The sequence below is a fragment of the Myxocyprinus asiaticus genome, chromosome 32 (genome assembly GCF_019703515.2).
Source record: "Myxocyprinus asiaticus isolate MX2 ecotype Aquarium Trade chromosome 32, UBuf_Myxa_2, whole genome shotgun sequence".
In the NCBI taxonomy this organism is placed as follows: Eukaryota; Metazoa; Chordata; class Actinopteri; order Cypriniformes; family Catostomidae; genus Myxocyprinus; species Myxocyprinus asiaticus.
This window is the reverse complement of record NC_059375.1, coordinates 25,731,367-25,748,824: the sequence shown is the minus strand read 5'-3', so window position 1 is coordinate 25,748,824 and position 17,458 is coordinate 25,731,367. Positions and strand designations below refer to the sequence as shown.

Genomic DNA, 17,458 nt, shown 5'->3' with positions numbered 1-17,458 from the left:
TTTAACAGCTGCAAAGCATTTATACACATGTGCAAACTTTGCCCTTGCACGACACTCCCCAAACCCGTGCGGCTCAACTCCAAAGAACTCAGCAGATCTTTCCCGACTCAGTTTGAAGAGACTAACCTCTTTCAGCCGTGGATTTCGCAAACGTCTTTGAGTACACAAGGATCCTGCTCGGTCCGAACACTTTTTTTTTTCCTGAGCTGGAACTCACTTCAGAAAATGTCTGCTTCGGTGCTGTCTCCCATATATGATTTCGACAGGGTAAGAGAATGGTTTATATTTTAAAACGAGTGCTAGGTAGACATTTTCAACCTGGCTTTGAATTCATTTATGGTCCGTTTAGACCGAACGGGTTTTTGCGCTGAAAAGCTAGACGCAACGAACGGAATAGAACGCCAGTATCACGAGACGCGTATTTTAAAAGTTCAAGTACTTTTTAACTTGACACAGCTTCTAAAATATGGGTCGCAATGGTTAAAGACATCTGTCTAGTCCAGTGCATGTGGCAAAACAATTTAAAAACAGAACAGACGCATTCGGTGTGAACGGTCCCTAAGGGTGTTTTCTTAAATCTCGATATGTTGGCGCGCTGGCAAAAGTTATAACTTGAGAGTTCCGTGTTTCCTAAATGTGACAACTTAAGTCTGGTGTGGCAAATAGCGCGCCTTAAACTTGCTCGACATCTATGCTTAAAGTCCTGTTTCTTTTCTTTCAGCAAAAAGTCCCAAATTCAAATACAGTCTATCTCCAGGACATGCAGGAAAAGAGGAAGGTCGGGGTCCCATTCGCCTCCTCCAATACCAACAACAACAGATCTTTTGGTTATTTCAGGAGTAACTCGACAAACCACATGGACTTCAACATGAGCAACAGGCTTCAGATCGGTTTAGAAAGCTCGACAGCTGCCTTCATGAATAAAGAGAACAAGTACCGAGACCGTGCATTCAGTGAGACGGGGGAACGCAGTCAACAACTCCATGAACTTCTTCAGCAAAAGCCCAGTTCTCAGATAAACTCAACCCGCTACAAAACCGAACTCTGCAGACCGTTCGAAGAAAACGGCTCGTGCAAGTATGGAGAAAAGTGTCAGTTCGCTCACGGCTACCATGAACTGAGAAACCTGTCCCGCCACCCCAAGTACAAGACCGAGCCGTGCCGCACATTCCACACTATTGGTTTCTGCCCGTACGGCCCCCGATGCCACTTCATTCATAACGCGGACGAGCGCAGAGCTGCCACAAGTAACACTCAACCGAGACTTAACCGGGAGATGGGTGTCTTGAGTGTCTTGGGAGAGAAAGCGTCTACAAATCCATTTATGACACGGAGGGAAAGACCGAAGCTGCACCACAGCTCGAGTTTTTCGGGATTTTCCAGCTCCCACAGCAACGAGTCAGCGTTGATTGACAGCCCGACATCACGCACGCCCCCGCCGCCCACCTGCGCGTTCAGCTTCTATGAGGACGCGCTCACTCCAAATTCCCCCTGTCTAAACGCGTTCACTTTCCCCGATCAGGATCTTAAAGCTTTTCTTGCGCCTATCATCCCTCAGACCAGTGGAGCCTTGTTCAGTAACATCCATGCCAATGCTTGTCCTCCATCACCTCCTTTCAAAATGAGCCACTTTCCCTCCATGCGTCCACTCTCAGAGTCTCCAGTGTTTGATTCTCCTCCAAGCCCACCAGATTCCCTCTCAGATCCTGAGGGGTACCTGAGTGGCTCTTGCTGTTCCTCTGGCACAATCAGTGGCTCTGAGTCGCCCAGTATGGATGCCAATAGACGTTTGCCAATCTTCAGCAGGCTGTCGATTTCAGACGATTAACTTGCTATTATTGTTATAGCTTTTTATTCAAGTAGTGCCAACATGAGTTTCAGGTCAAATATCAAATAAGTGTCAGCTGTTGGTTTACGCCAAGTGTTTGTCTCATGATTGAGATCCCTTTTTTTTTTTTTTTTTTTTTTTTTTAACTTACAACTTACCAAGATGATGGCTTTTATGTAGACCGTTATAGGGAAATTTCAGGTTCAATACAAGTTAAGCTCAATCGACAACATTTGTGGAGTAATGTTGATTAACACACTAATTTCGTCTTATTTAAAAAAAAAAAAAAAAATCTAGATTACAGTAAGGCACTTACAATGGAAGTGAATAGGGCCAATCCATAAATGTTAAAATACTATTTCAAAACAAAGTATATCCACAAGACAAACCATATGTGTGCTAACATGATTTTAGTGTGACAATCGCTTTTTAACCTTTTCTGTGTAAAGTTCTATCCAGTTTTACAACTTTGTTGCAATGACAACATAATGCTGTAATCCTGGAAAAATGACAATTTAATCAACTTTACATCTTAAATAATACAATAGTTTTAACAGAAGATTTAATGAAATGCTTTTATAAAATTATAAGCTTCACATTTCTGCCTTTTTAAACCCTCCAAAGATTGGCCTCATTCACTTCCATTGTAAGTGCCTCATTACAACTTAAATTACAATTCCACAAATGCCATTGATTGAGCTTTACTTGTATTAACCCAGAATATTCCTTTAAAGTAACTGTCTTCGGAAAACATTCCATAAGTTTAAGTGTTTGGCAGTGCCGCAAAGTGGTGTGAGAGACCACAAGCGCTAACTGTGGAGGGACCCATAGGTTGGTCATGGAATGTCACTGTAGATGATATTTAAAAAAACAAACAAAAAAAAAACTGTGTGGTATCATTGCATTTTGCATCATGCTATGAAATCTATTTAACTTATTTATTGTCATGTGAAAGTATAGCTTTCAAGATGAATTGAGTCCATATGGTATTTATCAAATCTGAAGCAATACATTTATATTCCTGTTTAAATTGTGATCTCCAATATTAATCTGGAAGCAGTTGGGTTTGTGTCACAATAATATATTTTTGTTAACTTGTTTATTTTACTGTAAATAGGTAAATAATTTAAGAAATTGTATGCTATTTATTAAAATTTTGTTTACTGTGTATATTAAAAAGTGGGAGCGTCCAATGAGGTCACGCTGTGATTTCTTGTTTGGTAGGGGGTGCCAGAGGATCTATGGGCATTTGTAGAATGTAGCCTGTTTTATTTGGTCTTTTTGACCATAAATAACTAACTGACTTCACACCTATTAGTATGAGTATTTGTTATGATTAGCAACCATAAGGACAACCAAAAAAAAGTCTATTTGCACACAGTTGAGTGATGATTGCAGTCTAGTGCCAGAGAATGTAGCACTCTCCTATCTTGAGCGTAATAACTAGCTAATATGTGCCTGCTGGGGTTGATGATCCCACATAATTTAACCTAACAAAGCAGTTGCTTTAGTGTATATCTAAAGCCAATCGAATTGAATGTAGCTTATACTTAGATTAACATGCTGTATTTATGGTGACTAAGATGCATTTTCATTCTGTTTATTTGTCTATTTTTAGATCATTTCATCATACCATTCCTAATGAAAGATACTCTGCCTTACAGCTTTAATTGCCTCTGAATTTTCTGGCTGGAGGCATTAAGTTTTGTAGTTGATTAACAACTATTTAACTTTTTTAGATGAGTAAAACACAACTTTGAATGTAATAAGGAAAAAGTCAGCTGGCGTTATGAGGGAGTGTGTATACAAAGTGTGCAGAGTAAATGTGTACTGTATGTTTTTAATATTTCCCCTAGAACTGCTAATAAATGCATTTTTTGAACAAGATCTGGATGTTTTGTGTTTCTCATTTGACAGTGGAAAAGAGGAGTGATTTAATGCTCAGATGAGGCTCATTCAAATGTAGTGTTCTCCTGGGTTAGGGACTGTAAATTGTCTACTCTCTATTCTCTGTCCTCCTTCCCACCCTCCTGCTTTTCTTTGAAGGAAAAATAGCTATTACAGTGTCCTGGAGTTTGGTCTCCTTTCCCGGCAGAATTTTCATTTGAGGCCTGTTTTGGCAGACATTGAAGTGCGTGGGGTGTGTGGTGGCCTTCAACAGCAATCTGTGGGAGGTAGTTTATAGACCCACTCAGTGCAACAGTGTCCAGTGGAGTCAAATTCACAATAAATCTCTAACTATTAGTTTATCCAAATTTTGCTAAGTATCACCACAGAAAATCGAGTCTTATGCAAAGTGTAGCTTTGAATGTTATGAACAATGTCTTAAAGCTCAACTACGGTATGTGATTTAAAAGATTTTCCTGTGGGCCAATATATGAAATTATTCAAGTCAATACTTCACACAGGAAATGCAATTATGAAAACATAGGCAAGCAAATGTATCAGTGTTAAGGTTTGGCTAGTGAAGATAAGGCTCTCTGCAAATATTTACATACTAAGAACTTAGACAAAGCTGTTTCATATTTTGTGGGAGGGTTCACAGTGTATGGACTCTCACAAGCACATGTGTGACTGACAAAGTTGATGCACAAATGATTGTTAGCTTATGTGTGGACATATATCTGAACATACAGTGTCTGAACGTAGCATGTGTAAGGGTAGTGGGGGGCTTTACGTGTAAATGTGTACGTGAAAAAAAGGCTCTCACAATAGCAGGAAACCACTCTGTTCGCTGATTAGGGTCTCTTGGGAGCAGAGCCATTCCTTTTGGAAAATGTTTTACTACATCCCTCATCTCTGATTTATATTGAGTGGGCTTGAGGCACAGGGCCGTTTTTCAGAAATGCATACATTTTGTCAAACTTTGAGTCAGTGTGAATCATGTTCCTTGGCAGTGATTTCAAAGGCTAAAATTCACACATCTCTGGATTGCTAAAACATATGTGTTTCTGCAAGTATTACAGTATATTGTTAAAGGGATAGTTCACCCACAAATGAATATTCTGTCATAATTTACTCAACCCTCATGTTGTTCCAACTTATTTATTTGATAGGTAGCTGTGTAATAAGCGTGATCGGTACCGGACTGGTCGATATCACAAAGAAACCCCTTTAGGTTGATACAATACTGTACTTTATCACTTACCGAATTAGTAAAATGTGAACTTGCAAAGCCATAGTAGAAGACTATAAGACCTTACGAGAGTCTTTATTGGGTGTGGCTATGTTTTTAATACAAGGCAACTTAATTCTTTATATTTTTAAGAAAATGGTTGTTACAATGAAGGATAGAGGACAGGCTCCACTGTGGCTAAGGCTTATCTTCAGTGGCTGAGCACCTGTGACAAACAAACCAACTGGACTGTGCCTTTCCTGTTTTGTTGTCAAAAATGTGTGCTTGGTGCGAGTTTCAGTGCCTCCATGCACAAGGCAAGGAAGTCCCACCCTCCTTCTCCTCTTCCTCAAGTGCCTGAGTCTGAAAAGCTCTAAGTGAACACTTCCTTCCTTAAGCAAACAGTCCTATACTCATAGCCCTATGTATTCTGCCACTGTGGTAGCCGTATTGTCTTAAGCGTTATCTGAGAGTGACCGGGGGAAAGCCAACACAATATAGTTCAGTGAGTCACTAGAAAAGTTAAAGCACATCACATCCATAAACACAAAATCCGAGGGGTGTGGCAGGCTAAGTGTTTACTGGCCTGATAAATATACCACCCTCGTTGATTTTGTTTCCCCCGAGATGGGCGAGAATCCAATGAAGCAATAGAGATGCTTGGATCAAGACAAACTCCTCCATATGGACTCGAGGATGGGAAATCTCCACAGTTGCTGGATTCACTAGCATAATAGAATCAGGGACACAGAAATAAACAGTCAAGCACAATGAATCTGCCATGTCATACAGTGCCCACAGTGCAAAAAAAACAATGAATTCAAAGAGCACTTATAGAGCAACATACTCAGTGGGTGTCTAAACTAAAGGAAATGAGAGGCCCATCTCGGTATTGAATCTCCCCGGAGTTCACATTGTGCTGTTTGCTAGCAGATGTGAGATGACCTGTGAGATGGGAAATTCTCACTGTTCATATATAAATGGCTTGATTGAAATCCATGGTGTCATTAGATTGGTGACAACCTGGTGCTTTGTTTTACTATGTGTGTTCTATCAGTTTAAATTTACTTCGCATTAAAGGAGCACTCCTGCCCTCCGCCCAAGTTTTATGTTGTTGACTTATACAGCACTGAGCCATCATTCAGATCTCCCTATTACACTGGCTGCTAAATAGGTCAAACACACACTAACATACAGTTAGCTATGGTTAGAGCCTTCACTGACGTCAGTGTGAAGGGTACATGAAACTGACCTTGAGCGCAAGGCTGTTGAGAGAGAATAGCCATTCTGATTCACCTGACTGGAAATGAGATACAATCATTACCTTCCTCCTTCAGGGAGATACAGAAAGACAAACAAAGTCTAGTTTACAGATAAACACAACAAAACCATTTTGTGTTTAATGAACAGGTAGCTTCTTTTGTTGCCTGGTATTATTTAAATCTTAGGCAGCTTTAGTTGAACTCAGAAGATATATTTGCTTTTATTTTGGCAGGTAGCTGAATTCATGAATTTCAGAAGAAGACTTAAAGGCTGTTTACACCAAAAGCATATTTTTGTCTGTCTGCACTGTTTTCCAATAGTTTTTCTATGTAAAAAGTTGCTAGATGGATACATTTGTGTTGCGCTGTTTTGCGCAGGAGCACTGCATTTTAATGGTGTGTTCACATCATGTCAGAATTACTGTAATTGCAAGATTCCAACTTTGTAGAACTCATAATTGCAAGTTGTAAACTCTGAATTCTAAGAAAGCTCTGATTTGACTGTCGTACCATCATGTAAAAACAACCAATATGGCAGCGGCCTCAAAAGTTAAAGGTACATATTTCAGTTTAATGCGATTTTTCAACAGCGTTACCTGGAAAACTTTTTCTTCTTAAACATTATGCAAGAACATACAGAGGTGAATTAATGTAGTGATTAAATATTTTGCTGTCATCAACAACAAAGTCAAAAAAGGATCCGTTTTGCCATCATGAGCCTTGCCATGGAAACATAGAAATATTTTCTCAGTCTGAGGACATGAACAGCTCCCAGTAGAATCTCTGAACTGTCATCTCGTAATTATAGGAATTCCGACATGACTCGAACGCACCATTAGACCCTGTTTAAGGTCAGAAAGAGTGGCAACTTGTAGGCCACGACCACACTAGTCCATTTTTGTTTGATAACTCGTTTTAATTTTCCTAACGCAATTGTTTTCCAAAATATGCGGTAATATTCTTATTTACAGTAGTGCCCTCTTTCATTTTTGACAGAATTACAACAAGGCTGTGAGGGACTTAGTCTCTTCAATGGTTTGTACTGTTGTTTAAAGCATTTTGGATCATTCCGCTAACGAAACACTGAAAAAAAAAAATATTTTCAATTAGTTTCAGTTGACAAAAGGCTCCCGACAACATGAGTTGTGAATAATGAGATGTGATCTAGGACCTTTTTGATAGCTTTATACAGTGCATGCCATTGAAGGCACTGTAAGTCTATCCCTCACAGCCTAGTTTTCTTTCCTGTCAAAAATCAGATATGGTGCTACTGTGAATAAGGTCTATGGAGAGCATTCTAAAAACACTATATTTACTAAACGCTGCGTTTTCGGTCAGAAAATTGGCATTCTAGTGTGAATGAGAGGCGTAAACGTAGTGAAATGAATGCACTTTCAAATGAAAACGATGTGGCCTTAGAAACAAGAATGAGTTCAGTCTGACACCCACTTACACTCCTGTCCACAAATACTTGCTCTGAATGACACATGCACATACACCCAAGCATCTGTCAACATACACAGTATATGTTATTCTGGATAATTCACAGACATAAACACACATAAGCCTAAAAAGTAACTGAACGAGTAGACATCATTTTTGGAATGGATACTCTCTCTTTCAACTCTCTTGAACAATAAGAAAAAGTCCCCAACTTTTGCAACACTGCGGCGGTAAAAACCATCAGAGAGGGTCGAAGACACAGAGTCTAGGCCACTACACAGATGTTTATCTGAATCTACATTCAGGCTTCGTTCAGATACATCTTCCGTCCTTTCTGTATGTCTTGTTTACACAACTCTAAGGCTGTTTGGTTATTCTTCTGGAAATGTGCTGTCTGTGCGCTTCATTTTTCACATACTCCAGGGACTGGAAAGACATTTAACACCACACAGCCATCGCACTGTGACTTGGCTCTCACAAATCAACAGCGAGGCATGAGGCAGCCAGAGGATAATTCCGCCCAGAGTGAATATCAGTGCATAAACAATTTCCTGCCTGACTCATAATCTGGGACTTTGCTCCATGAGAATAGCAGGACGAACCACTTTTATAGCACTTGGAGTTGATTGCATATGAAAAATCAAAGAGATAAGATCTGACCAACATTCTCCTATAAAAACAAATTCTAGCCAATAACATGCTGTGATTTATTTATAGACCCTACTAAAAAGATCAGCATTTCTTCACTTTTAAATAAAATCATAAAATTAATAAAGTGCAAATGAAATTTTTAAACTACGTTTAGACCTAAATTTAAAGGTGTACTCAGTAATTTTTCTATATTTAAAAAGTTTTACTCTTAAAGGCATGAATGGTAATTCTGAAGCATTTGTATAAAATCATGAGCACTCACATGAGACGCATCTCCAGTCCATATAAAAACCTTATTAAAGATGCTTTATTCTATATACAATGTTCAAATCACACAACCAGCCGTATACTACTCGCTTATCTCAGTAACTGCCCTGTTATTGGACGCTTTGCCTCATAGATTAAATCAACCATGGCTGACTTTGAATAGTGAATTTCTAAAATGGCATCGATAACTGGAAACTACTGCATTTGAATGATGCTACTTCCATGCCCTTAGGTGTCAGTGTAAGTCCAAGACGACATAATCAAAAATGACTGAATGCACCGTTATATGTATAAAATATATTTACTGTACTAAAGCATAAAATTATTATAATAGGTTATCAGAGATTTAGGAAACATGCAAAGTTGAAATACTGGCTTCTCCAAAAACAATGCTACAGCCAGTAGCTGGTAGCTGGAATTTCTGTTTGTGTTTTGGCCTGTATGACCCCGCCCACTGCCCACTTCCCAATAGTACCCCGGGTTGCTAGATTTGTAGCAAGTTAGCAGGCAAACACAGTGCGCTGCAGCCATGGAAGCCAGCAATACATCTAGCTAACATTAACAGAGTTATAAGAAATCCACAGGAGCTGGTTTATAATTTGCAAATGATAAAAACATTGCAAACGTATACATTAGTTGATCAATTTACAGTGTAAGGCTCGTCGCTTGCCATTGTCAGTATGCTCATTCCTGTTGCGTGTCCTCAACCTGGCAACCTGCATGAGCTTCGAGTCTGGGGAGGAGGGGGCGGGGGAGACAACTCTCTCCAATATTTTGAATTTGGACTGCAGTACCCATTTTAAACGCTTGATGTCAATGTTACATATTGCTCCTTTAATACATTATTCAAATCAAATCGTATTATTTATTTAGCACTTAAATATGGTGGCTATGTCGATAACATCAAACCACGCATCTCATGACCAAACATCATGAAAACATGTCGTACTTTGAGAGCCAATGAGGTTTGATGTATTCGATGTAGCCGGTAATATTTAATTTAAACACTTTAGTAATTATTCGATTTTTTTGAGAGAATAACAACTTCGTTCTGTTTATTGTACAAAGCAAAGTGATTGTTAGCACTTCAGAACATTTTGAATATAGTGTATGAGTCGTATCAATTACATTTACTGTGGTTTTATGGTGTTATTTATTTTGGTTTTTTGAGCTTGACAGTCTGGAGTCACTATTTAATTTACAGCTCTACTGTCCCCAGCTGTGAGCATAGAAAGCTGTACATTCATGCTAATTTTGTAGTGGGCGTGGCTAAAGAGCACAAAGTAACACTGCATGTGTGGGTTCAGTTAAAAGTTGAGCAAGTTGTTGTGCTTGAACTACCGCCCTCCCTAAATAACATGCTTAGCACCTGAACACCCACAATTTTCACATTATATCACTTAGTTTTGCTCCCTTTTTTCCCTCCAGGCATAGTGTACTGTGGTACCGTAGTAATGGCAAACAGAGTAAACAGAACATACTAACCCTAGCATATCAGTTACATAGATGGTGGTTTCTAAATCCATACTACATACAACCAACAGGTTGGTTAGGATAATGCTCTACATCAGTGATACTCAAAGTCCTGCCCGCGGGCCAAATCCGGCCCCCCACGAGGTTATACAGTAAGTGGCCTGCCTTTGTAACTCATCATAAAGAATTTTTGTTTGTTCATTTTTCACTAAGTTATGCAATCTGAAATACTTAAGCGCTCAAAAGCGCTTTGGTTGGGGGTTCAAGCCCCAGCACCACCAAGATGCCACTGCTGGTCCCTTGAGCAAGGCCCTTGACCCTATCTGCTCCAGGGGTGCCGTATCATGGCTGACCCTGCGCTCTGACCCCAGCTTACCTGGGATATGTGGAAAAAAAGAATTTCACTGTATATGTGCAAAATGTATAATGTGTGATAAATAAATAAAATTATTATTATTATTAATTAAGTACTCTGGATTTTGTGTGAGTTCAATTCAACCAGGAAGCCAGGGGGTGCCAGCATGCATATCTCCTCCTAAATATGGTCATAGAATAAATTATCCTTACCTTAGTGCCCCAGTGGTATTTTAATATGTTTTTTGACAATTCTGGAGCTGTCACTGCAGATAATTTAAGATTTTCTGACTATTGTTCTTCATGACTTTTATCGATTCTGACTTTTGGACAACAAACTTCCAAGCGTCCACTTTCAAAAGAGACCACAATTATGCATGTCATACAAAGGAGTGATTAACTACAGCCATACATTTTTATCTGTGCATTTGTGTGTAAATAAGATTTACATTTATACAGTTTAAAACTGACTACATTGTTCTGGAAAAATAAAGTGTCTGATCAGCAATTATGACTGTTTTGATGAAGGTGAGGTGATAAAGTGACCAAATAAGTGAAGTATAGGCTACTAGGTTTTACCAGGTCATTTTATTTACTGGCCCCATGTCACCCAGAAATTTCTAAAAGTTGCCCGTGAGCTATGTATTTAGTATCCCTGCTCTACGTAAACAACAGCGGTATCAAAAGAGCTGTTCCTTGTTTATCATCCATGTATTTAAGAATATTCTTAATATCAAAAATCTACACTCACTGAGAATTTTATTAGGAAAGTGCCTGATGTGGTCTTCAGCTGTTGTAGCTCATCCGCCTCACAGTTCGACGTGTTGTGCATCCGAGATGCTATTCTGCTCACTACAATTGTACAGAGTGGTTATCTGAGTTACCATAGCCTTTCTGTCAGCTCGAACCATTCTGGCCATTCTACGATGACCTCTCTCATCAGCAAGGCGTTTCAGTCTGTAGAACTGCCCCTCACTGGATGTTTTTTTGTTTTTGGCACCATTCCGAATAAACTCTGGGGACTGTTGTGAACGAAAATCAAAGGAGACTAGCAGTTACAGAAATACTCAAACCAGACCGTCTGGCACCAACAATTATGCCACGGTCGAAATCAGTGAGATCATATTTTTTTTTCCCCATTCTGAAGGTTGATGTGAACATTAACTGAAGCTCTTGACCTGTAGCTGCATGATTTTTGCATTGCACTGCTGTCACAGGATTTGCTGATTAGATAATTGCATGAATATGTAGGTGTACAGGTGTTCCTAATAAAGTGCTCAGTGAGTGTATGCCGCATGTCACCTCTGTCTTTCGGAGCATGCAGACAATGCCATGGCCAATTTTGGTCTGATTAACATGTAAACAAACTTGACGAAGCCAAGCTACAGTTGCATTATCTAGATTTCAGTCAGACTAAAGTGTTTACATGACATTTTAAAAAGACAAATTATTGTTTTTGTCCAACTGATATTGAACTTTTAAAGTGCATGTAAAGGTAATTACTGTCAGGTAATGAAGTTCTGATGGTAAACAGCATAGCCATACAACAGCTAGGCTAGCATCAAACTTTGCCTAACCAGCAAAAATCTTGTAAACCTAGACTTTTCAGCAGGAAAAGGAGTGGCTGAAAAACTGCAAGAAGAATTCGAAGTGTTACGAGCCAGGTGATTAACACATTAAGACAGAGACACATTCATAAAGAACAGCAAAGCCCTCAAGGCCTCCAGCCTGTATCATTCAATCAAACAGCTCACCCGAGCTGCAGGTAGGACATGTACACACAGCTCCTCAACCATTAAGGAGAAGGTAGTATGAATATGTGTGCTCCAGTATGTCTCTGTGTCTAACCTACAGTTACCTACAGCAAACACCTCAACTGTCTAAACTTTGAATAATTCTGGATTTAATTAGAAGGAACTGAGTTGCTGAAGAGGATTCTTGTGTTCAACTGGATGGCTCACAAACCACACATCTGATGCAATGATAAAGAAATGAAAACACACTAAAGTGTTTATAGAGTAAACCACAAGCTCTTGTCTTCACAACTTGGAGGAGAGATCTAGAAAACAACTGACACCACATGAGCAGGCTTTGTGTAAAATTTGTATATTCAAGTATTTCTGTAGTTAATGAGTCTGTTTATACACCGATCAGCCACAACATTAAAACCACCTGCCTAATATTGTGTAGGTCCCCCTTGTGCTGCCAAAACAGCGGGAACCCGCATCTCAGAATAGCCTTCTGAGATGCTAATCTTCTCACCACAATTGTACAGAGTGGTTATCTGAGTTACCATAGACTTTGTCAGTTCGAACCAGTCTGGCCATTCTCTGTTGACCTCTCTCATCAACAAGGCATTTCCGTCCACAGATCTGCCCCTCGCTGGATGTTTTTTGTTTTTAACACCATTCTGAGTAAATTCTAGAGACTGTTGTGCATGAAAATCCCAGAAGATCAGCAGTTACAGAAATACTCAAACCAGCCCGTCTGGCACCAACAATCATGCCACGGTCGAAATCACTGAGATCAAATTTTTTTCCCATTCTGATGGTTGATGTGAACATTAACTGAAGCTCCTGAACCGTATCTGCATGATTTAATGCACTGCTGCCACATGATTGGCTGATTAGATAATCGCATGGATGATTGTTGGTGCCAGATGGGCTGGTTTGAGTATTTCTGTAACTGCTGATCTTCTGGGATTTTTCACGCACAACAGTCTTTAGAATTTACTCAGAATGGTGCCCGTCAGGCCCGGGTCAGGTTGCAGACCTCTAGTACAGTCATTTGCATAATTTTTCATACCACAAAGCATTACGGGGAGCTTGCTGAATAATGCTCTCAACTGATAAAGATATAGTTGCAACAAACTCACATAGAGTGAAAATATGAGCAATTAATCTGCAAAGATCCACACTTTAAGAGGTATGTTTATTATTATTTTTTACATATATTTATATTTGTTTATATTTATATATGTACATATTCTGGACAACTTTCTGATGACTGTTTTTGTGCTTTACACAAAAAGCATAAAAAAAAAAAAAAAAAAAAATTCAATTGTGTTTTCCAGGCCCGTAAAAGTCATGAAAAAAATAATGGAAATGTATATAGTTAATATAATTTTTAATTATTAGAACTCTGTTCTAAAATATGCAATAAGCTAGTTATTGCTCTTGTGCAATAAAAATTGCACACAAAACAAAGTGATTTTCAATAAGTATTACAATCATGCTTTTGAGTCAATTATTTTCAATGAATTAGTGGGAACGTTCACAAATCATTCTGAATGCTTCATTAGTAAATGAGTCTGAATCAAAAATATTTTTAAATATCTGTATTCTCTAACCACAAAGGCCTGGAAAGGTCATGGAAATCCATTTGTCAAAAACGGTGGGAACCTTGAACCCTAAAACAATTAGCTGGAAGCAACAGTATATTTGGAATGTTCCTCATTTTCTCTCAAAACAATATTTAGCCAATTTGATTTGTATAGTGCAGCAACTCTGTATCTAGACTTTTGGCTGCTCTACTGCGTCAATTTTTACAGACACTTTTCATAATATCTCCCTCAACTGATTAGCACAGTAAGGCTAGACTGATAAGCTTTGGCATTGCCATCACTGCAGGGCCATAAAATGGCAAAACAGCTGTGTGTAAGTGCAGTGTTCACAAACTAAGGGATTTAGAGCACTGGAACTGGAAAAAGATTAACATGAATTACCCACAAGCTCTGTCATACCAATGACATTGAAGTGTTTTATTTTCTTCCTCCAAGGCGTAACAGTGCTGTTTTTGTGTTTGTATGCCTGGTAGTTTAACCCTTGTAACCTTACTCTTATATAAACCCATGATTAATGGTTGACCATGAGATAATGGAATTGTACACCTTTGCAGGTCAAAAGCTCAATTGTTGATGTAATTCTGTGAATCACATACTTGGACAGTACAGATATCGAGTCTACTTGCTGTCTTTGGCATGTGTTTAAAAATAACTGCAGAAAATTCATGACAGACGATGGCCAATCATTACCAGCCAAATCACACATGATTTGAAGACATCTAAAGAATTCAAACATAATTCTGGACTGTTTGCTGCTTATAAAAATTAATGGATTTTTTTTTTTTTTTTTTTTTTTTTTGGAGAGTTCTATAAGGACACCTTTTTCTCTGATCACTTAAAGCAATAGTTCACTCAAATTAAAATTCAGCTCAAATCAAATATGTTGATGTGATAATAACATCAAACCTCATTGGTTCTTGTGTCATTACGTAGTGATGTGTGGTCATGCGACGTGCAAGAACCAATGAGGTTTGTTGTTATTGATGTATCACCATATTTGATTTGGGCTTTATATACATGAGTTGACCAAAGATTTGGCTTGATTTGAGAGTGAATAACAACTTTAATTAGTCTGTTCATCATACAAAGAGACTGTATTCCTTCAGAAGACTTGGACGCATGGACTGCTTTATGACATGTTTGGGTGCTTTTTTTAAGTTTTAAAGTGAGTCAACTGTTGTATGGAATTGTATTGCTATATATACTCTCACTGAGCAGTTTATTAGGAACGCCTTATTCATGCGATTATCTAATCAGCCAATTGTGTGGCAGCAGTGCAATGCATAAAATCATGCAGATACGGGTCACAAGCTTCAGTTAATGTTTACATTAACCATCAGAATGGGGAAGAAATGTGATCTCAGTGATTTCAGCGGTGGCATGATTGTAGGTGCCAGATGGGCTGGTTTGAGTATTTCTGTAACTGCTGATCTCCTGTGATTTTCACGCTCAACAGTCTCTAGAGTTTTTGCCAAAATTGTGCCAAAAACAAAAATATCCAGTGTGCAGCAGTTCTGCGGACCAGGAGCAGACTGGCCATCGGGAGCACCAGGCATTCTCCTGGTGGGCTGCTTGGTAATTTGGGCTGGCCCGCTGCTGTGCAAGTACAGGCCCATCCTACAGGTGATGTAGGGAAGTATAGGTCTCTGCAGAACAGTAATGGGTGTTTTCAAATCTGTAGGCATTTTCAAACCGGGATGGATGTTTCTAAACTATCCAATGAAAGTAGGGAATCACAGTGTAGAAATCAGTGGCCGTTTCCAAACCAGGATGGGCGTTTCTATACTAACCAATGAAAGTAGGGAATCTCAAAAATGCCCATGGTTTGAAAATGCCCGCTGATTGGGAAAAGCCCATTTTTGTTCTGCAGAGATATAAGTCTTGATGTAGGCGGCTGCCCGGAGCTCCTACATGGCCGCACGGAACCCGTAATAGAGCAGGAATTCAATAAACTTTGAATTGTCATAACAATACAATGACTTTTATTTTGAAATCACTTATACATTGGCATAGTTTCCGTAAGCTAATTCCAATGTTTAACCCTTAACTCATGGAGTTCATTATTTGACATATAAATTACAATAACAGTGACAACCAAAAACAACATATTAAGTGTAAGTGTTTGAAAAATCACAAAATGACAAATAACTGTAAGTTACAACAAATGCAATGACAGCAGCGTAAATAAAATCAGCAAATAGTAAAGCTATGAGCAGTAAATAGTAGAGGTCTGCACGGGCCTTAAAATGAAACTTGATCCGTACCAGAGACCCTACCCGGCCCGAACAATACCGTCAGATTTTAAGCCCAAACCCGACCCGAACTCGAAATCGCTTACTATCAAATTTCTTCTCTTAGCAAGTACTGTTGCAATAGGCTGTATTTTATGTGAGCATATAGGCAACATTCATAACAGTACTGAAAAAGTAAACATACACAGTTTTAATAAGGCACGGCAGCCCCTTTAGTACACTAGAGCAGAAGGGGAAAAAAAGCATTGGCTTACCGTTTATTTGCTGAAGCTTCATCTGGTGCAGAACAATCTGGAATAATATGAAACAATGCAACAGTCCACTCTATGCAGCCTGAACTTGTTCAGAACGTTGAATCTTTGTGACACCTGCGCTAAAAACAATCTACACGTAGCACAAAGAATGAAACAGAGCGCAGGTGTCTCGACAAGAGTTTTTGAAAATTTGAAGTTCTTTTTAACTTGACATAGTGTTTAAAATATTCCGGTCCTGCGCGAGATGCTGAAGAAAAATCAAGATGCGGTGCAAATATCAAAGACATTCGTCCAGCATGTGTTTAAACAATGGGAAAACAGAACAGACGAGCGCAAAAACATGTTCGGTGTGAACGGTCCCTAATCCGTCCGTTTGCGCGTGTCTGTGAGTGAGAGCATGTGCGCGAAACAAGTTCGGTAAGCCTGTTTATGTTTTCATTAATTACAAACCCGACCCGAACCCAAAGTCCTACTTGGAATAACTGACCAGAACCCGGCCCGAAACCCATCGGGTTCTCGGGTCCTGTCGGGCAAGGGTCGGGTTGCAGACCTCTAGTACAGTCATTTGCATAATTTTTCATACCGCAAAGCATAACAGGGAGCTGAAGACCGGCTAGCTGAATAATGCTCTCACCTGATAAAATGCAGAAAATAAGTCATGAAAAATATTACTTTGTGGCTATTTGAGTCTTTGAGGCTTACTTTGTGTAAAGGATAGCAGAAACAACACTTGTCAAAGCATAGGGCTTTTCTCTTTTTCTCAAGAATAATCTGGGGAAGAAATTAAAAAACTGCAGATATAAAGATGCAACAAATTAAAATAGAGTGAAAATATGTGCAATTAATCTGCAAAGATCCACACTTTAAGAGGTATGCTTATTATTATAATTTTTTTACATATATTTATATTTGTTTATATTTATATATGTACATATTCTGGCCAACTTTCTGTTTTCAATGGTTTTTGTTAAATAAACATTTACACATAGTTATGTGGGTAACTGACATAAAATTTTAAGCATTGTCATCAGTGTCCTGCTGTGGACTTTCTTCATCTAACTATTTTAAACATCATTTTATGATCTTGTATAGATATATATATATATATATAATATATTATTATTATACTTATTTCCACAACCTCATATTAACTAAGACAATAGTTTATTTGCAGTTCTAGAAAAAAGTGATTAAGATCTTTAAAACTTTGATGAAA

The 17,458-nt window shown here is 38.8% G+C and overlaps 1 protein-coding gene across 1 annotated transcript; it reads left to right on the top strand.

Annotated features, from left to right (window-relative positions):
* Window positions 1-21: 21 nt before the first annotated feature.
* Window positions 22-3,715, top strand: LOC127423332 (mRNA decay activator protein ZFP36L2-A-like). Its single transcript, XM_051667535.1, has 2 exons — window positions 22-267; window positions 722-3,715. The coding sequence occupies exons 1-2, from the start codon at window positions 28-30 to the stop codon at window positions 1,826-1,828; spliced, it is 1,347 nt and encodes a 448-aa protein (XP_051523495.1). The 5' UTR covers window positions 22-27; the 3' UTR covers window positions 1,829-3,715.
* The last annotated feature ends 13,743 nt before the right edge of the window (window positions 3,716-17,458 follow it).